Source organism: Ammospiza caudacuta, chromosome 1 (assembly GCF_027887145.1).
Source record: "Ammospiza caudacuta isolate bAmmCau1 chromosome 1, bAmmCau1.pri, whole genome shotgun sequence".
Taxonomy (NCBI): domain Eukaryota; kingdom Metazoa; phylum Chordata; class Aves; order Passeriformes; family Passerellidae; genus Ammospiza; species Ammospiza caudacuta.
The window spans coordinates 36,549,918-36,571,871 of NC_080593.1; the positions used below are offsets into that span (position 1 = coordinate 36,549,918).

The 21,954-nt window shown below is 38.2% G+C and overlaps 1 protein-coding gene across 2 annotated transcripts in view; it reads right to left on the reverse strand.

Annotated features, from left to right (window-relative positions):
• TBC1D5 (TBC1 domain family member 5) overlaps positions 1-21,954 on the reverse strand; it is a 317,422-nt gene that overhangs the window by 26,848 nt on the left and 268,620 nt on the right. The window contains exons 18-20 of one of the 2 annotated variants that reach the window (XM_058808329.1): positions 21,524-21,589; positions 15,580-15,743; positions 2,039-2,071 (exon numbers count right to left, since the gene is read on the reverse strand). In XM_058808329.1, the coding sequence (XP_058664312.1) occupies positions 2,039-2,071; positions 15,580-15,743; positions 21,524-21,589 (263 nt within the window). The remainder of the gene's footprint in view (positions 1-2,038; positions 2,072-15,579; positions 15,744-21,523; positions 21,590-21,954) is intronic. The other variant, XM_058808336.1, reaches the window with a different exon arrangement.

A 21,954-nucleotide genomic window follows, 5' to 3' on the forward strand; every position in this document is an offset into this window, starting at 1 on the left:
ATTTTTTTTCTTATTTGTAGGTGAGAACTGCGGTAAATTGATCTTGAAATGCTTTTGGACAGCTGAATCCATCCAAACAGAGTCTGAAACTGACCTTTTCAGTTATACAACAGTACCTCTTCTCTTGGCAAGTGAGAGCAGTGCTGATCAAACTACATCCCCTGTTCTTTCCGCTCAGTGGGATCCAGCATGGGGAGAAGTGGCGTTCAGCAGACCCAACAGGCACAAGGGAGGGGAGCTGTGGTCAGGGAGTCACAGACAGTGCCAGAGGTCTCCTTTCCAAGTGGGAAACCTTGCACAAGGCTAAATGAACTTGGAGCTCCTGACTTATTTGGCAATTGTGGGAAGGGCACCAAGGAGTGCTGGCAGTGGGATGGGCAAACAGGCAAGACAGTGAACTTGGCACTTGACACACAAGAGACCCAGGGCTGTTTGCACAATTAGACAACACCCAAATGGTGATGACTTGCTACAAGATGTAACCTCCACCTCTGCTGTCACCAGCGGTGCTGTAACAACCTCTGTGCACACTCTGAGAGTGAGCTCCCTGATGGGGGCTTTGCTCTGTTGTGGCTCCACAGCAGCAGGTGAGGAGCTCTAAGAAGAGGCAGGTGTGTTTATTGCATTGGGGTGACTGACAGGTGATTGGCAAGACCTTTCCAGGTGTTAAACTTTATGCAACAGACAGGGAAGGTGCAACTGAGGCAAGATACAGTGGGAAGAAGGCGTACACTGATATAAGGGATGGAACTGTGAACTTGTGACTTCTGGCAGCAGAAGGGTAAAAACAGGCTCCCTCAGAGGAAGAACTCAGGTTGGATACTTTATCAGACCATTACCAAGGGAAAGTGAGGAGTGACTGTGTGGCTGGTGACTCTTCAAGCCTGACTTGTCACCTAGGGAGGTTTCGTGCTTGTTTGGACCCTTCTTCTGCAGTGTTATAAAAGACTGTTTGGGGTCATCTAATGCTCTGACTTTTCTCCTGCTTTTTCATGTATTCCCCAAAACCAGAGTGATATGAAATCATTTTAGTTCAAAAGTGACTGTAGGGCTCCTGAGCAAGGGTGAAGGGGACAGGAACACCTCTGGTGTTTCTCTTCAAACCTATGGCAAAACAGAAAAGCCTGGAGAGCAGCAGGTGTACCAGGGAGCCCACATAACCACATATAGTTACATAATTGCTGGCATTAGCTGGGCTTCAACTATTTTGCTTGTGGCTCCCAGTATGACGAGGACAGACAACTTAGAGAACAGGTTCACCTGGCAAAGATGGGGAAGAAATCTTTGTGAACAGACTTGCTAATCTAGTGGGGAGGACTTTGCCACAGAACAGGGACCTAACTCAGATACACATCAGCACATACAGACAAGGTAGGCAGAAGGTCCACTTGGCTGAGTAACGAGCTTCTTAATGAACTGAAATGGGAAAAGAACATATGGAGGTGGAAATGGTGGAAATGAAGAGCACATGTGTGGAAACAATGGCAGGAAACAAAGGACAGGCACACAATCATTGTTTGGGCACATGAACAAAACTAGGAAGGACAAAACCCCATCTGGAGCAAAAATTAATGGGGGACATTAAGGGGTAACAAGAAGTAATTTTATAAGATTTGCAGAGCAGCAAAAGGAGATTCAAGAAAAATGGTCTATTGCTAACTAAGGGAGATAAGACAATTACACATGGTACAGAAAAGCTGCAGCACTTGAATCCATTTTGCAAGTCACTTTTTAGGCCAACTCTGCTCCCAGACCCCCACATGTACTGCCTGGGAAGGAGAGGAATGGCTATGGAGGTGAATAAGCTGGTGAATACCTGAAGTAGCAGTGTGTGTTCAAACACGTGGGACCACATGGGATACACTTATGGGTGCTGAAAAAACTGACAGGGTGATTGCAACACCACTGGCTACCACCTGTGAAAAATCACTGTTATTACAGAACATCCTTGATGTTAACCTAGAAAGGTTAATTTTACATACATACTAAACAAGAGTCAGGTGGGGTATGTAAGGAACTATACAATGGTTGGCCTCACCTTAGTCCTTGGAAAAATTGCGGAGCATGTCCTCTTGGAATCAATATCCAACATGTAAAGGACAAGACAACAATCAAGAAAAGTCAAAAAGGATTTACCAAGAGCAAATCATGCTTCACCAACCTGGTGGCCCGCTATGACAAAATGACTGGGCATGCAGATGAAGGGAGGGAAGTGAATGCAATGGAGTTTTACTGTAATTAGGCTTCTGACACATTTCCAAAAGCATCGTCACTTATAACATGATGAAGTGTGGGCTTATTGAAAGGACAGTAGGTCGGCTGGATTGTTCAGAATCCCAAGCTTAAAGAACAGAGTCAATAGCTTGATGTCCAGTTGATGTTTGGAAATGAGCACAGTAACAAATGGACTGGTATGAAGTATCTTCATCAATAGCGCAGATAAGGAGACAGAATGTACACTCAGTAGATTTTCAGATGATACAAAACTGGGAGGTGTGGCTGCTGTTCTGACTGGTGGAACTTCAACTCACAAACACCTTGAGACACAGGAAGCCTAGGCAAGAGAAATATTTTCAAGGTTTCTGTTTAAGAAATTTCTGTAAGCGCAAATTCTGCACCTGAGAAGAAAAATCCCAATGCATCACTGCAGACAGGGAAGGAACTTTTTGTTTCAGATCTTCTGAAAAGGATATGGAGGCTACAATGGCTGTTGAGCCACTAAGAGATAAGTTCTCTTATCATGAATAATGTAAACAGCTGCACTGAGCTACATTATGAGCAATGTGGTCAGCAGATCCAGAAAAGTCATTACACCCCTTTCTACTCAGTGCTTGTGAACCCTTGCCTTTAATAACACGTTGGGCCTGCAGTTCAAAGACACTGAGAAAATGGAGAGGACTCAGTGCAGGGCTTCTGGGAGGGCTTCAGGTCTGGAGGAGAGGCTGAAGAAACAGTGCTTGTTTATCTTGGTGAAGAGGAGCTCAAGGGGGATCTGCTGGGAGCCTGTAACTTCGTGAAGTGACAAAGATGATGGAATCAAACTCCTCACAGATGATACAGAAGGCACTATGGCCCAAAACTGTCCCTTGGAAGGTTCAAATTGGTCATTAGGAAAATATTCTTCACTAGAGGAGCAGCGCAGCACTGGAAGAGGTTACAGAGGAGAGTTTCTATTCAGTCACTGACCTGCCCCAATGCCAGTGATTGTCTTATTCCAAGTAGCAGCTTAAGCAGAAGTCTCTTCTATACAACATTTCTAAGACTAATCTTTTCACAGTGCCTTTCAAAGATTGCTCTGTACAGGTAAGCAGCTAAATCATACATACCCTCAGGAAAAATGACCTTTTTCAGTATTCTAATGTCAAATTCTTTAGCAGTACTAGATGAAACAACTGATTTATGGTCAGCATAGTGCAGATGCTCTCATATACACTGCACTTTCCTCTAAGTGCAGCTTTTCATTGTGCTAGCAAAATGAGCAGCCTGGATACCATTTTTATTTTGTATACACACAGCAGTGCTGATTTGACCTCTCTTATGAATGAACAGAGACTTATAAATTCTTCAAACAGTCCAAACCAAAGTCAGGAGAAGTCCAGTATGGTCTGGACCAACCTTTTAGCTGAAACTGCCCCTTCAGCTGGTCTGACACACACAGCACCAGAAACACGTGAATGATTCCAACTCATTACCAAAATACAAAATCAGTGTCAATTTACCAAACAATATGTTCTATAAAGCTCAATATTTTCTAATATTGGGAGCTGCATTATGAGGAAGAGAAGCAAATCAAGCAGCAAATCAAACTAAGGAATCACTGCATGAGACACAGAAGACCAAGACCTGCAAATTGACGTATGCAATCTTGCAGAAAAACAACTTAATATTTTCTGAAAATTCAGCTCCAGGGTTCTCAAAAAACGACGACACATCTTCAGCCCTGCAGATGATGTAGAGCCTTACAGATAACCATTAACATCTGGAGTTTAACAGGAGAATGAAAAGGAAGTAATTTATTTGTGATACTACACTGATTTACATTTCACTAACAATATAAAGCAGGCTAGAATTTATGTATCCAGTAAAATCAAGATTCTATTAGAGTGCCTTCATATATACAACTCTCATTATTTTCCTAGTTTTGCAAGACTGAATCTGCAAAAAACTTGACTTACATTTATGTTTCTCATATTTGTCTTTCTTCTTACCCACATATAGAACTTTGCTTATATTGTTACATTTCCTTTTTTTTTCTTTTGCCACGAGAACTAATTCCTTTATGATTAATTTTTTGACATTTCTTTGCTATTTCCCCTCCAGTCTATACAGTTCTGGTACTCCCCATTTGTCCAAAGCTTGTTCTTCTGTTTTTACTACCCTTCCTTTCATTTATCTTCTCACCTTTACAAAGAGAGATATGGAAATAAATTTTTATATCCTTCCTTTTCTCCTGAGCTCATAATGAGATCAGCAATGTTTCCCCATGCCCCATTTTCCATCAAATTTTACTGCATCAGGAAAAGAAAAGGAAAGTGGTCAGTATAGTCAAGAACAGAAACTTTTACACTTTTGGCATTGTAATCCTTTCCCTTTACAGCTCATGGCTTTACATGCTGCAATAAGTTTGCAGACCTGGGTATGGGCACTGGAATTTGGTATCCTTTACAAGGTCTGATGACATACAGTTTTGGAAGGAAGCCACTCTTTCTTAAAATTGCTTTTATCAGTTTAAACAAATTTTCTCCTGAATATATGGCATGTAGCTTAATACAGAATTATGGAAAACAGGGAAAACAAACATGGAAAATCAGGAAGGTAATGCCTTTCTTTCACAATACCTTTTAGTTTTCAGTCTTGCTATTCAGGAGATGAAAGAAATATTGTACTTTTGTCTGTTTAACCCAAGTAGAAAAGTCAAGGAAAAGCAAACTCTGTTGTCAAAGCTTACAACAATGTGTGTCCAAGCATTTCATTCATGAATGCTCAGAATGGCAGAATTCCATTCATCTTAAATTTGAATTCTGAATAAGAATTAACTTGGCAGCACCATCAAGTGCTAAGTGCTGTGGAAAAGAAACTATCTTCAAAGAAAAGAGTATTTAAAGGTATTTAAGGTATGTAAGCACTAATGCTGAAATTTAAAACAAAAAAAACCCCAAACCAGTGACAAAACTGAGCTGGCAGAAAAGCTCATTCTTCCCGGGGTCTGTTCTGATGCTGGTCAATGATGCTGGGTTGGGTGAAATGTGGAGAACATGACATAAACATGGAATAGTACTGCCCAGAATACTCTTCCAGACTATACAGATTTGAACAGCAGTGATATCCTGAGCTCAAGGTGGTGTGGGGTTTTTTTGTTTGCTTGTTTGTTTTTTCCTGTAGTAGTTAATAGCTACTTTTCTTATATTAAATTGCTCAGTCACAATTTCAGTTTTTTCAGTATTCATAGTAAGAGCACTCAGGAAACATCCCAAACCTCTTGGCAAATTGGCAGGGCAAATTAGAAAATAATTTTGATGAGGTTTCAAAACATTTAGAGGAAAATAATGGGGAAAACGAGATTGATATATGGAAATCCTGAAGCCAGGAACTCACTAAGAGTCTTACCAGTACTTAAATTCTTATTCATAAATAATACAAAGAGTGTTCTTTTTAGATGTCAGTAGCAGTTTGCAAGTCAAACAAGACTCAGATGCAAGGCATAAATTGCTTTCTCATTTAATTTTAAGCAAATTCCCCTGAAGTCAAAAGCAGTGGTTACTCCTTCCATTTTGTGGAAGGACTTTCATTTATTTCATTTTCTAATCCAAGAAATAAATACAAGATTTAACCTTATAATCTTGAATCTCTGACAGTTGAATGTTGGTTGACACCCCCATAATTTTTTTATATTCTGTGCCAGCCACAGAATAGTGTACAGCATATGGTGACATTTAAACCAGAAACCCCTGTTTCTGAGCACTGAATTGCATACAGTGGAACTTAACCCAAGCTTTTAATTTATTTTATTTACGAATTTAACTTGTTATTTAACTGTATCACTCAGAGTCCCAAGGCCTTGCTCGGCTGGGTGCTGTACAAACATGAAGACAAATCCCGCTTCTCTGAAGGACTTCGCGGTGTAAGCCAAGAGACAACAGATGGCTGGAGACACACATATGGGGAGGACATGGAAACAATATGGCTATATTAGTCAGTCTTCTAGACATGGCTTCAGCATGGAGCCAAACTCTTGTTGACGAAAAGGCAGAATTTTTGAGAGAGTTTTCATAAAGCATTTATTTTTCAGATGTTTAGAGAAAGTTTCTTCTGTGTGAAAGGGGCTATGAAATTATTAGATCAAAGTGCACCTAGCACATTAGAGTCAGGGGTGAAATGTATATTGTTATTTTTACATTGAAAATGTTGGTACCTGTGAAATCTTTGCACAAAATGAAATTTTGTGAATACTAATATATTACCCAGTAAGGACATAAAGAAGTTCAGATACTGCCTTCATATACTAATTCCTGCAGAAGTAGAGGTTTTGTATTGGTTTCCTGTGCTGAACCATTACTGAGAGTATTTATCTATGTGGTAACTGAAATAACCCCATACTTAATATATTTCCAAATAAGTAATGTTTTGTGTTCTTCACATCTTCACAACTGCCTAGTTTTTTATTATTTTTAACATACTTTCATAAATGTTAAACATTTTAAGCACAGTACTTTCAGCTAAGTCCTACAAGCTTGTGTTTTGCTCCTTTAGACTGTAGGGACAGCAAACATGAACCCTGTTTTTATTTTATACCTTTAACTCCTGCTTATGCTTTCTTTTGCACCATTATAACTCAAACAGCTATTCTAATGTGGTACGAGATAGCTTAAGCAGGAATGTCTTTCTTCCCTTTTTTCTTATATATTCTTCAAAATTTCTCTTAATTCACTAGTGTTGTGTAGTGCTAGTAAGCACAGTTGCTTAGACTTTATACTTTCTGATAGTTACATACCTATTTCAGTGCTTTTCTAGATCTGAACTCTTAAAGCACAAACAGGTTCGCTGTCAGATTAGAGAAACCTTTTATTTTTAAACTCTTTCCTCCTCTGACTTATTCTTTTGACTGTTGCTTTCCAATTTTGCTTTCTGGTAGTACTGTATATCTCAAAATATATCAGAGGACATCTGAATAAGCACAAATGAATTAGACAAACAGTAATCCTAGAAGTCGAGGTTCCAAACTTAGTGCTATCAAATTGAAAACATTTCAGGATACAATGCAACCTCTACTTCTCAAAGAAGTAAATTCAGAAGAGTAATTATCTGTTTTAGAAATGGAAACAGAACTGCTACTGCCAAATTGCGAACGTCTATTTGTGACAACCTTCTGAAAGGGGTGGGGGAAATACGACTGAGAAAAAATAAGAAAATAAAACAAAAAAATGAAGGAAAGCTCAACAAAATATTCACTGTACCTCCAAGGAGCCAAGCTAAATCAGGCTATGTACCAACACAACAACAACAAAAAATTCTTTGATTCAGAGGGATCAGATTGAAAATGAATATCAAAGACAAGAAAGGAATTTTATAATTCAGATAAAAATGTTCAAGTAGATTGAGACCAAGACAAATTTGGCAATAAATTAAAATACTAGCAGGCATACACCTGCAAAGGCACATATTTCTGGGCATTAGAACAATCCTTACTTCCTGTGTGTGCTCTTTATAACAACACAGTAAGGGATGGCATTTCATGAGGCTTCTACAAGCTATACACACATAAACATAACCAAGAAATTATAATAAAGATATAAAAGAATAAGAATTTCTGTACTTAACATTCTCCCTCAAAATAGAGATCAAGCTCCAACAAAACTGAAAGGGGCTGAAACTTGGATTCTGTATAACCAATAAGCCAGGAAGTCTCTTCCAACATCCAAATTTCTAGCATTCTAGAGTTAGCATTTGTTGAGGAGACCCACACTTTCAAAATGTAAGAAAAATTATTATTTTACTGCATTATGTATCTGTAGCTTTCTTGAAATACAAGAAACAAGAATTCGTGGTCAATTATTTATCTTCTTCCAAAGTGGAATAATGATCCTCTTCCTTGCCCCCTAGTTTTAGGAGTTTATATGTTCATTCATTATTCTTTATATATAAACAGTATTTATTTACCATCCATATTTATTTATAAAGTCTACTAAGATTGTGAACTTGAGGCAAAATAGCTATTCTATTGTACTGATGTATGATTATCAATTTATTTGATTTAGTGTCTCTTAAAAAAAGCTAAAAATATGTAGAAATTTGGAAGAAAATAAAAGGGGGTGCCTCAGAGAATCTCCCTACAACCTGACAGATATATTTAATTTTAATTAAAGTTCCGAAAATAACTGAAACTCTGGCTAACATCTTCTAATCACCAGGTCCTGCTGTTGAATTTCCATCTTAAACAGTTCAAAGTCAATTTGCCAGCTCAGTTTCCATATCCCACCTTGCCTGGAGATGTTAGTGGCAGAGGACCATGGGCTTGGGAATTTTCCAAAGCAGCTCCCACTGTTGAACCTATTATTGGAACAGGTTCCAGGTGCACCAGCCTCACTGTTCAGAGCTAGAAACCAGCAACTGTACTACTGGAGCATGAGAAGGATTGTTTTCATCTAACCTGGGTACATTTTCCTCTTAAAAATATTCTGCTTCTGTGGTCAGACAATTTTTCCTTAGCAGGAAGATGGGGAAGGATAAATACAACTAATGGAGAAAGTTCCTGCCTGGAGACAAAAAAAGCAGGGATGGAAAGAAATTTCTTCTGTAAGCAGACTCAACATGGGAGACTTATCTACCTGCTGCTTGCACAAGTCCACCTGCTGGCACTGCAGTCTGGGACTGCCAAGAGACAGTTTAAAAATGAAACCCTTAAAAACCGGCAAAATCCATGGAAATGCAAAGAGCTGGGCATAACTCGTTGAGGATGGGTAGGCACTGAACAGCTCAGTATGTATGAATAGGTGGTATTCCACTTGGTAAGGGAAGAGATAAGAAGAGAAAGAGCTGCAGGGTACTAGAAATTATCCCTTTGAACAGAAATGCTGATAAAAGGCTTCTCTCAGTTCTGCTGTTGAGATTGTTGACTTAAGAATATTGGAAAATTCCTTCATAAATAATACAAGGGATACGTTAATTTAGATGGTATGGCTGCAAGCATTTTGGAAATAGTTATAAATAAACACATAGGCCAATGAGAATCCCATATCTTCCCTTACGTTTCACTATGACATCTGAGGGACTTTCTGCCCATATGTTACACAACACATTGCTGCCTTTTAAGACTGCATAAGTCCACTGTGGCAAATGTAAGAGAAATGAGAGAGGGAAACACTAACATATTTACTTGAACCTTACTGAAAGAGTTGATAAGGTGTGATGTACTTACATAATTATGCTTCTTGATTTTGCTGCCTGAATAAGCTTTTCAATACACTCGTTCAACATACACAGTCTCCCAAAGCTCATCCTTTGTTAAACTCATACTCATTTAAATTCTTTTTAAGCATGAGTTGCAAAAATAGTTTCACTACATCTTCCTCTGGTTAGGCTGGATGTATTTGATCTTTGTTATGATTCCTAACATGACTGAGGATGTAGACCAGAGGACAATTATTTATTTAAGGGTTTTAGAATCTCTAATTTTTCAGAGTTTAAGGAAGGTAAAACTTAAGTATAGTGATTATGCAGGGGCTATAAATATACACCATTTATACCACATTGTTAAAATAACAGAAGTACAAGTCTTGTTGTTTTCATAGGGATTTGTTTGATTTAACAAAACACAGACAAAAATAAGAATCAAGCTATTAAATGCATAGCCACAACCTATTCCAGTGGGGAAAAAAATCTTCCAAACACAGAAACTTTTTCCGCCCAAAAAACTCATATAAAACAACAGCTTGTTTTACAGGCATGTGTCTCATCCACATCCATGTTTTTGTTCAGAGTTCAGTGCAGGTCTCTCAGCTCTGCACAGAAATGGACAGTAATTTCATGCTGCTATCTTAAAAGAGCAGGATGAAGAGATGAAATTCCCACTGAAAAGGAAAATGGGGCAGCTCAAGCTACTGACACAGACCCTCTGATATGTTTTTCTTTTCTACTGGGATGCCGAAACATGAACTTCATGATTAATGTATGGAAAGAGGATGGACAGAGCAAGTCCTGTACCTCTGCTGGTAGCATGATTGCTGTGAAGTGTCACACTTCCTGTGTCCGCAGTCACTTTGATCCTTTTGCAAAAACTGATGATGGTCTCATCCATTCATGATTTTTGTAATTTTTAAATTCTTTCTGACAATTTCAAAGTGCTGCCCAATAATTTTTAATGTTCTTACTGCCTTTTTTTTGACGTGGTTTAATTCTGCTTCTGTGCAGAAGTTACTGGAAAATAGTATTCACCTACATGTGTCTGAATCTTTTGTACCAGAGAAAGATAAGTTTACACTGACATTTCAAAAATATTCCAAATGGCCCCACAGGTCTGTTCTCTATACATGTTTATTGCTCGTAATATGACAGAAAAAGCACTGCAGAGCCTCTTGGGTTTTTTATTCATCTCTTTTTTTTTTTTTTTCCCTAAGCAATTAACTTCCTGTTTTTATCACAGCACAGTTTCTTTTCCCTGAAATGAATCACTCCAACAAAGATAAGGAGCTCTAGGATTCAAAGCTGCCACTCATGCATACAGCTGTTGCTTTAGTAAATTATAAGAAACTTGCAAGTATTTCTAATAGAAACTATAAATGGTAATTTATTTTTTCTTCTACTGTTTCCAGCTCCTTCATTTAAGTTACTGGATGTCATGTAAGCCAGAGGAAGGCAACCAAGAAAAGAACCATAGTTCCAAAATATCTCAGAGGTTTTTCTATTAACTCTGTTCATGTGACCTGTCAGCATCTGAAATTTAATATTCTTTTCTTCTAACTCTAAAATTAGACAGGCACTGGAATATTAAATAAATTGCCTTTTTTTTTTTTTCTGTCAGAATTGGCCTGTCACATCAGAATAAGGAAGACATATGTCCTGCAGTATAAACTACAGTTAAACATTAAGGCACTAAAGTATTTTAAACTTAATGGCATTGAGAATAATCAACATGTCTTTAACCTCAGGCCTAACAAATCCAATATACTGATCAAGAATTGGCTGATGTACACAGACTAACTTATTCTGGGCACATTTTACGATGCTTAACAAAAAAAGACATTTCATCATAGCATTTGTACTTCCAAATAAATGTTTGGCATTGGTAAGTCTCAACTGACAAGTATTTTGCTTAAAACATTCTAAAAAAATTTAAAAAGTAACAGCCAGGGAAAAGATATATGGTAATAAAAACCATCTCTAAGATGTGTACCATGCACAAAAGGCATGCTCTTCTTCAAAGGAATTTTTGCATACATGGTTTTCTTTGTGTGGTTTTCTAGTATTTATCTTATTATCTTGTTGGTTTTCATATACCACCTCTACTTGTATGCTAAAACTCAGGTTCTTAAATCACTTCAGCAGATGCCTATTTAATTGAAAATAATGGCATACATTAATTTTCTAACCTGTAGGGGTACTCATAACTAACTTCAAATCAGTCAGACTAGCTACATAAATCACAGACAGTAACAGTTGTTTATACATGCTTGTGGGGACAATAGCACATGTTGTCAAATTTGATTTAATTAAAAAGTCTGTGCAATCAGAACCAGCATAATGCATGACACTTCTGTTCAGGATATTATTGTGAAGAAATGAGGATTCTGACTGACCATGTTTGCAAATTATTTTAGTAAAGAAAAGAAACTGCTCCAGATTTTCCTTAGAAACGTTTTCTTCTTGGGAACTTTTTAACTAATGTATTTTCCAAATGGGTAATTTGATTTTTCTTAAGTTGAAAGCTTTTATGTAGAAATTTACTTATTAAAACACAAAGTTTTTCCAAATCAAAACTTTATTTTCAGTCAAATCCACATTTTCCTAATTTTTTTTTTCTTTTTAAAGAAAGCTTTAAAAATGTTTATATTGTTTGACTCAGAAGTTTTCTCTTTGGCACATCTCTATGTCTGAAAGCAATTTACAGAATATTCTCCCAGAAACTGGAATTAGCCAACCATATTTGCCAGAATCAACGTCTAAGCAGCTTTGCTATTTGCTAAAAAGAGGGGTAGACTTTCTTTAATGATTTATGAGTCATAAATGAAACATAATGAGAAATAAATGGACCCTTTTCCACAACTCCACCGAAAAGTAGAGGGCAGTAGGCAGGCTGGGAGAGGGAATTTTGTAGGATTTTATTCCAGCAAAACTGAGCCATTCAGAAGATAGTGGGCACTAGAGTGCATTACAGATTAAAAATTCCTGTATTTGTTTACAGGAAGACAGCTCCAGAAAGTGCTGCTTAAATTATTCCTGTCAGAAAGTCACAAAGAATACAAAGGAGCAGGGAACCTCTCAACACTGGGCACAACACAGGCTTCTAAACCCTTTTGGTGGACCTCACATTAACATACAGCTTTGTGCCACTCAACAGTGATGTCAAAAACATCAGCATGCCATGGGCTGCCAAAACATGAACTGATATTGTGCATTCACCCCTGAGGCTGTAGATTAATTTCATTTCAAACAGGGGACATCTGTTTCTGGCAACAGAAATAAATCACTCCACTGATCTTTGCATCTGAGGGGAAATAAATACATAGAAGAATAAATACAACCCACATGTTACTAACTTTTAGAAGGCCTTAGTATGAGAAATGGACACATTTTAGTCCTGGAGGCAATGAAACAAGTTAAGTATCAATTTTGATTGCAACTCTCACAGATAAAGCTCAATTTGTTGGACTGGCTTTAGGAAAGAAAGAATTTAGGCATGTCACATTCCTCTGTGAGTGTTTATGCTCTCACAGAATCCCAGAATGGCTGAGGTTGAAAGGGACCTCAGAAGCTCATCTTGCCTAAGCCCACGCTCAAGAAGGGCCACCAAGCCTAGCTGGCTGCCTAGGATTAGTGTCCAGATGGCTTCTGAATATCTCCAAGCATGGAGAATCCACAATCTGCCTGGGCAACTACGCCAGTGCTCAGCTGCTCTCAAGAGAAAAAAAAACAAAGTTTCCTTGATGATCAGACAGAGCTTCTTGTGTTGCAGCTGGTGCCCATTGCCTCTGGTCCTGTTGCTGGGCACCACAGAAAAGAGCCTGGCTCTGTTCTCTTCATACCCTCCCTCCAGATACTGATACACACTGGAGAGATCCCCTCTGAGCCTTCTCTTTTCTAGGCAGATCAGTCCCAGCTCTGCCATCCTTTCCTCACAGGAAACATGCTCCAGTCCCTTTATCACCTTTGTGGCCCTTTGGACCTCCCCCAGTAAGCTCACATCTCTCTTGTGCTGGGGAGCCCAGCGCTGGACACAGCACTCCAGATCCAATCTGTGACAATGACATCCCTGTCCACCCCATGACACCATTACAGTAATGCCCCTGGTCTGTCAAAATCACTTATTTTAACTGCATCTTAAAGGATATATTTTTATGTATGCATTCAATTTCCACTTTGTGTGGAAAAAGCTTGTATTAGAGATACAAGGATGAAAACAAAATGGATTATCTTTCATCTGCCACACCAAGAACCAATGTTTTAAAAACCATCTTTTTATAAAGAGATTGATGCATGGCAATGCTCCAACAAAGGTTGACATAATCTGTATAATTATAAGATTAAAAATGTAAACCAGTTCAGTTTGATAAATTAAAAAATGTGGATCCATTATATTTTCAAGCCTTCTGCTTCCCGAAAACAGCTGTAAATGAAGTAATTGTTCAACTCAAGACTACTGATGCAACTACTTTGGGACCTCAGGAAAAACTCTTTGGGGTCTTCTACTCTATGCGGAAAATGAAGTACCATGAAATTTAAAGGAAAACAAAAACCAACATTCTCTTGTGCACCAGAAAATAGATTTAAACAAACCTTTTCCTCTTGGATCTGCCAAATTCTGTTTGCCTATATTAAGGGTGAGTCAAAAACTGAACCCAAGGAAATGGATTTTGATAACCTGAAACCTTTTCTAGCTGTTTAATTATAAAATGCTAAAATATAAATTATGTACCACTGTTTAAAGAATTATATAATACCCCAAATTTGGGATATTATTTACCTTAAAAAAACACGTTACTAATAAATAGACTTTAATTGAGTATGAATATATAATGGTAAATTCTCCTGTCTCCTATTAGACGACTAAGGAGGAATTATTCTTCAACTCTACTGCTTCAAAACCCCCAAGTTCTGGTCTGGATAAAAGTTGAAAATGAAAGCTGTATTTAGATCTTGTTAAGCCACATGAAAAGAAAAGTTCAATACTGCTGTATTTATTTTTCTTCAACTCATGAGGACAACCAGAAAGAAATTAAATTGTTGTTTTAGCTTTAAATTAAATTCAACATGTTTTAAATGGTCACAAACCAAAATTATAGCTTCTTGTTGACTAACCACAAAACACAGCTTTTCTTTAGACAACAGTAAAACATTTGGAACAAGAATTAAACACTCTCATTCAGTGAACAAAAACTGAACAAAGTTGCACGAAGTTGTGCATTTCATTAGAACGTTTTGAATATCAAACTGAAAACATGATGTGACTATTAATAAAGATTCTGCTGTTTAGAGTAAAAAAGCACTGAGAAGTTCAGATGAAATTTCTGTGCAATATTAGCTCTGAACACCTGAAGAATGCTGTAACAGAAATCTGGCTATTACAATTCCTATATATTGGAATCAATAGGCATTTATATGACCCTACATTTCTGAAGAAAGAATGGAGAAAACCACTGTGCCTTCACCTTACAAAATATATAACTTATTACATCTACTATGTAACTCTTTTATAGTCAACAGAGTGAAAAAGGAAAATGTGTATAGAGAATAAACAAAAATCCTCATGTTCCATGGCATACCTAGTTTGTCAAAGTAGTGTTCCTAAAATATCTTGGATAGGATGAGAATTTCTTTGGAACATACCCATGATAAGAGCTGATTTTCTTGGATGAGAACAATCTGTTTAAATACTAGCTTCTTGTGACCAAATGGAAGGTCAGAGCTGCACAAGAAATAGAACTGTGACTGCAGACTACAGATGCTACAGACACTGGGAAATCTCTGATGTATTAAGGAATTTCAGGGACAACAGATGGACATGTTTGGATCTGCTGAGCATTCAAGCTTCCCACTGAACTGTTTATTAACTTCAGGACTATAGCAAAAGTCTAAGAAAGCAAAAATTTAACAGGACTTCTCTCATCTTTCTCAGAGGCAACAGGCACTTGCACAGTTTCATTTCAGGCAGGATAACGGGATGGAAGCCATTATGGGATGGAAGCCATAATGGAGATGTCACTCAACATAAAAAGTTGAAATAGCTTATTTCTGCTTTGGCCATTAATGCGTGCTTAGGGAAACATTTCCAAGTGCAAGTGCTCAATGTATGGAAGAAATGAGTGTCTCAACGAGTAAGTTAATGCAGTGTGATATTAAAATAGTTCATAAATTAAAAGAACCCACCGACTCTTTTCTGCTCATAGTTTTGCTTTGGGAACGCGAGCGGGAGATGGTGCTGAAAAAGGAATCCTTTTTTGAGGCAGACAAAGGTGGAGATCCTGTAAATTCACGTCCTCCAGACAAGCTCTCTATGCTTGGAGATGAACTGATGTTTTTTGAACTTTGGCCTGTAAAGCAAGTACAAAAAAAACCAAAACATTTAATCAATGGGCGTTTCCTTTTCCCCACAAATACTTCCTTGTCTCAACTGACATTGACTGAGTCACAGACAGCCCAACACAGAATGAAATGTTGAAGTGTGTCAGCATGCACTGAGAGACTGAAGGACTGTTCTCACATGGAACTTAATTTCTGTATGAGAGAAGAACACAAAATCTTTGTGTATATATAGATATATACACAAATATACACTATCTATTACACACCTGTATCTATATATATGCTAAATGATGTGTGTGTATATATACACATACATACATACATATATAAATAAATGTCACCTCATGAGGAACTTCATGCCCTGTGTGGCAAAATGATCAAAGTACCACCTCATAAAAACAATAATAATAAAAAAAATCTGGTATCATCAACACTACAATGGAAATAGTTTTTTCCAACTATAAAACTTGGCAAAGAATGCTAACGAGAACTTCAGATTCCAAAAGTAGGTTGGACACTGAAGATCTAGATCACAATATTGAGACTTTAAGCAAGAAAAAAAGTTAAGTTTGGAAATAAACATAAGCTCTCATGCTTCAAATTTTAAGTCCATCACCACCTAACAGCCACTTTGATGAAGTCTACTTAATAGTTACCTCTTGTCATTTCATGGAGCTTTTGAAATGATTCCAGCATTGTCCACTATCATAGTGAAGACAGCTGGGGAGAAGCCTGGGCTGGTTCACCATGGCAGGGTATGCATCAGGCAGTCAGGCAGCCTCTGATAGGGCTAGTTTTCTTCTAGTTGAGGCTTACAAAGTGGTTTCAAATATTTAAATCAAAATTTTGTTTTCATTTGTTCCAGGAGGAAAAAAACTCCAGTATGTCAGTTTTCATTAACTTTCATTACAAAAAATGTTGCCTTAGGACAGATGCTAGTTTAAAGAAATATTTTTATCATGTGTATGATGAAGTCAAGCTCGAATGACTCCATGAAACTTTTTTCCAGAGTTTTCCATTCTGGAAAAAAGTTACATAGCACAGAAAGCTAATGCTCAAGAATTCTCCCTATCTCTTGTTTGATGGCTATTCTGATGAGAGGATTTATGTTTCCCTTTTTCCTTTCTTCTGCTTTTGGTGTGCTTTCATGTTACCATCTATAGCATTAAGTATGATCCTCTGCAATTAAATCATTCACATTTTCTTAAGGGAATAAATACAGACTTATTTGAAATACACTTTTTGCAAGAAGACTGTTAAATGCAAAGCGACTGAACTAGCAAGGAAAAAAAACATTACATGTGAATAAACAGACCTTAAATGACAAAACCCAAGAAAGGATCTGGGTTTAATATGCTGAACATTTTCTAGAAGAAAACTCATATAAATTGCTTCCCATCTCGTCCTTCATTCTCTGCTGCTTTATTCTGCTCACCTCCCCCATAACCCTCCTACATTTTATACCCTCTTTCTGTGGACCTTCCTGTCTGCCTCCATCTCTTCTTCAGATCCCTCCACACTGCCTCTTCTGCAACTTCTTATTCTAACTTATGTCTTTACATATTTTTTACTTCCCACCAACTTCATTCAACTGGATTTTTCTGTTTCTTCACAGTCCTCCTCCAGGCACTTACTACCTACCATCTATCTGAGGACCTTCCTTAGAAGTGCATGAGACCGAGGCTCTTGTAGATCTCACTTAACTTTTGCCTTCCCATTTGATAGAAAAATGGGATATGCATTAATCATGTGCACTGTAAATAATTCTGGAGATGAAAAAGGAAAAAACACTGCATGGCAAACAGCAGAAATAATTCAGTTGCAGGAAATTTTTAGAAAATTTCTAATTTTAGGATAAAATCATGTCACTTGGCAACATTGTTATCCTTACAGTTGCCTTTATGTAAGAAAAAAGACTTTTTATGCATTTCATAGTGGCAAATGGAAGTGTGCTTTTGAAGTAGGTAAACTTAAAAATAGTTTTGGAACAGATGGAATCACATATTTTAGCAAATAAAGCATTTATAAAAGCAATTCACACAGCTAAGCAAGAGAAGCCAATATAAATGCTAAACGTAAAAAAAAAAAAAAGTATTTGGTTGCCAGAGTAAAGTGCAACAGAAAAATATTTATTAAGTATATATCAGATTAAATAGTCTCTCTTTACCATCCTAGTAATAATAATATTCCCTATAGGGTGAAGATGAAAAAAACAAACAAAAAAAGTTAAACAATGAGTGATGTATATTTTTCACATATGTTTCACTGTATGGCCTGAATTTAACACAATTCACCTGCAAATAAGCAGATTTTGTGATAAAAATTCACAGATAATATTGAGGGAAGAACGCTTTAAATATATTTGAGGAACCCACACAGATGAAATAATACAGCTTGGTAAAACAATGGAAAAAAATGATGTATGAAGATTTTTTTTTAAATATTGTCTTACAGCTCTAAGGAAAAAAATGTCAAAAATATAGTAAGAAAATGAAAAGACAGAGAAGTGTCTCATGGCCACTGCAAACAGCTACACTTCTAAAGATGGATCACAGTTCAGAGGAACAGAATATGCAACTACCTGCATAACCAAACAAGATTTTGTGGACAGAATAATACGAGTGTCCTAAAAAGGAATTTGCTCAAGTAACACCAAGAGCTTTGAACAGTTTGGTTCTTATAGACTTAAATTATATAATGAAAATAAAAAATAATAGCAATAAAAGATCTTGGTAAACTAAGACAGAGATACAGTAAACAAGAAGTGATAAAAATACTGTATCTGTATGTTTGATACCCAAGTAAGAAGAAAGGTTAGGATGCACCGGATCCTTCTGCATGAACAAGCAAATCTGGGGAAATTATTACTAGGAAACACTATTTTTTTTTATTCTGCATCCAACAACCCTGTGAACAGTGGGGTGACATGGATTATCTGGGGATATAATTGAGAATTAAGACAGAAAGAACAGCACTTATGAATAATTACAGTGTGCTGCAACTCATAAAGCAGGAACCTTGGATTGTGATCGTATTTTTTAATTTCCAGAGGAGTCATTGTTTTTACAACTGCAAATATGAAAGCTGAAAGACAGGTCACACCAATCATATGTTTTTTCCCTAATGTCAAAAAAAAAAAAAAAAAGAAAAAAAGGGAAAAGCAAAAAGACATCTATGATTTTCCCAACACAGAAATGTAATGAATCACAGAATATTCTGACTTGGAAGGGACCCACAAAGATCACTGAGTCCAACTCTTAAGGAAGCTGCTGCAACAACATTTCATTGAGTCACCACGTTGCTTCTGAAGTCCTTCAGATGCATCATGTATGCACTGTGCACTGAGGCATTAACAACCCTCACATAACTTTGGAAACAACACTGCAGTACCAACACACAGATTTTGCAATCTCGGGACAATGACAAAAATGCCATTTGTACCTTCACTGTTCTGTGTCTTACTGATTTTACATCTTTCTTAATGTGCAGTGTGGTACATTCTGCTCTCTCTTGACAAGAAGGTAATGGGACAGAGTTTCTAATTTTGTATTATTCCTCAAAAAAAAAAAAAAAGAGGAAAAAGAAAAAAGAAGTCTTACCCTTCATGTAGAATCAAAATGCATAAAGATTGCAATAAAGTACAGTTAATAACTAAATTCCTGTCCTTCTTATTTAGCAGCTCAATCAGCAACCTGAGAACACCACTGAATCAAAACTCTAATTTTCATCTGCTCATTCTGTCAATATCAGATAAATACATTATAGCTCCTTAAAAAACATTGGAGAAATCTAATCTCTGACCATCTAAGCATATACCAGAATGTCCTAAAATCTATATAAAACAGGCTGAAGAAACCCCATAAATATGGAAATCAAATACATGCTTATGAAGCACACAGAACAAATATGGAAGGATCCCTGACGTATGCAGAAGTCAAAATACATTACCGTGTAGGATGTTTCAAATATATACATACATACATACATATATATATATATATATATATATATGTATATATATATGTATATGCATTCTGAAATGAAGAAATAGTTCACAGTAATGATGCACAGGATTTCACACACTAAAAATACATCAATTTCGGAGGCAAAAAGGAGCAATGTTATCTCCATGGGCTGGCTTCTAAGTGGCTCACTACTTGCCTGTTGCTAATGATGCTGGGACTGACCCCAGGGTGAGAAATGCTCTGCCTCAAAACCATTTGGAAAACACACAGATGAGGCAGTGGAAAAAGGGACCAACCAGTTGGTATCATGGAGACCTCTGGTGTCTTGCAAAGAATAACAATTTAAATTAAATTTGATCAAAAAATAGGCCGTATAATAAAGTAAAAGGTGATGGCAAGGAGGAGAAGACTTACAATGAAAGGAAAGTGAGCTCAGGTCTTACTAAGTTTGAGTTAAGTTATGGGGGATATAACCAGGAACACTGGCGGTCCCTGCTAAAACACATGAAAAATCAGAGGAACATGCAAAAAAGACATAAAAAACTGGCTCATTCTGTTTGGTCCCTACAGAGGAAAAGAATAGCTTTCATAGTTACAAGAAGAGCAAGGAAAAAGATACCAAGAAGATCAGAACTATGGCACTATATATAATTCAAAACCATTCAGATCTGCTCATCTATCTGTATTTGCCATAGTAAGGATGTTAAGTATTAAAATTTGCAAAAAAAATGAGATGAGTTTTATAAAACTTTTCAGATAAATTAGTTTCCCTTTTTCTCCTGCAGTGAAATGGGAACAAAGGCTTCCAGCACTTTCAAAATTCATTCAAACCACCTCATCACAAAAATCCATGTACTTTTTATTTCAGCCAAGGCAGGTAAGCTCCCTGTTAGTCAAGTGCACCACAGCAGATGTACGGCCCAGAATCCCTGCCCCAAATATAACAGGAGGGAAGTAATGCAGCTAAAAGGGACAATGATGGTGGAACTGGCCCCCATGACAGAGTGGCAAATGGGCTACAAAGTGCAAGAGCACAGAGGTTTGTAGCACAGACAGATGCTGACGCACAGTGGATGCCTGTGAAGAGACACAGACACACAGAGACATACAGACAGACACATGGACACACAGAGACACAAACAGCCACACACGCAGACATACATACATATATGCAGACATGCAGGCAGACAGAGACACTGACATACACACACACAGAGACAGGCGCAGAGACACAGACAGACACAGACATAGACACAGAAACAGACGCGCACACACACAGACACACAGACACAGACACAGACACACAGACACAGACACACAGACACAGACACACACAGACAGACACAGACATAGACACAGAAACAGACGTGCGCACACACAGACACACAGACACAGACACAGACACACACAGACAGACACAGACACACAGACACACACAGACAGACACAGACACACAGAGACAGACACACAGAGACAGACACACACAGACACACAGAGACAGACACTCACACAGACACAGACACACACAGACAGACACACACAGACAGACACACACAGACAGACACACAGACACACACACACACACACAGACAGACACACACACAGACACACACACACACACAGAGACACACACCGACACAGACACACAGACACACAGACACAGAGACCAGACACACAGACACACACTCTCACAGACACACACAGAGACCAGACACAGACACACAGAGCTCGGCAGGACGCGCAGAGCGGAGCTCTGTGCCGGCACAACAGCGGCGCTCGCTGGCGGGACAGCGGCGCTGCCGGCGGGCGCCGCCCGGGCCTACCTGCGCTGGCCGGGCTGTGCTGCTGGGCCTGGGCCGGCCCCGGCGGCGCCGCCTCGCCCGCCTCGCCTGGCAAACAAACAACAGCGTTAGCGCGGCCCCGCCGCTGCAGCTCGCCCGAGGGAAGAGCCGCGGCTTTGGGGGTTCAGCCGGAGCACCCTGCTTTGAACAGAAAGGACATCGTGAGAGAGCGCTGTAGGGACAGGCAAAAGGAAACGGGAAGGTTGGATAACCCGTTGTCACAAGTTGCAGAACCCCAGTGGTTATAAGTGATGATTTAGATCAAAATCTAAACTTAACTGAAGAGTCAAAACGGTTTTTCGCTGGCGGTTTACAGAGACAGTGCCATTCTGCTGTCTGAGAGCTTCACAGAATGGCTGAGGTTGGAAAACCACTGGCCCAAGCGCCTTGCTCGGGCAGGGTGCCCTAGGGCA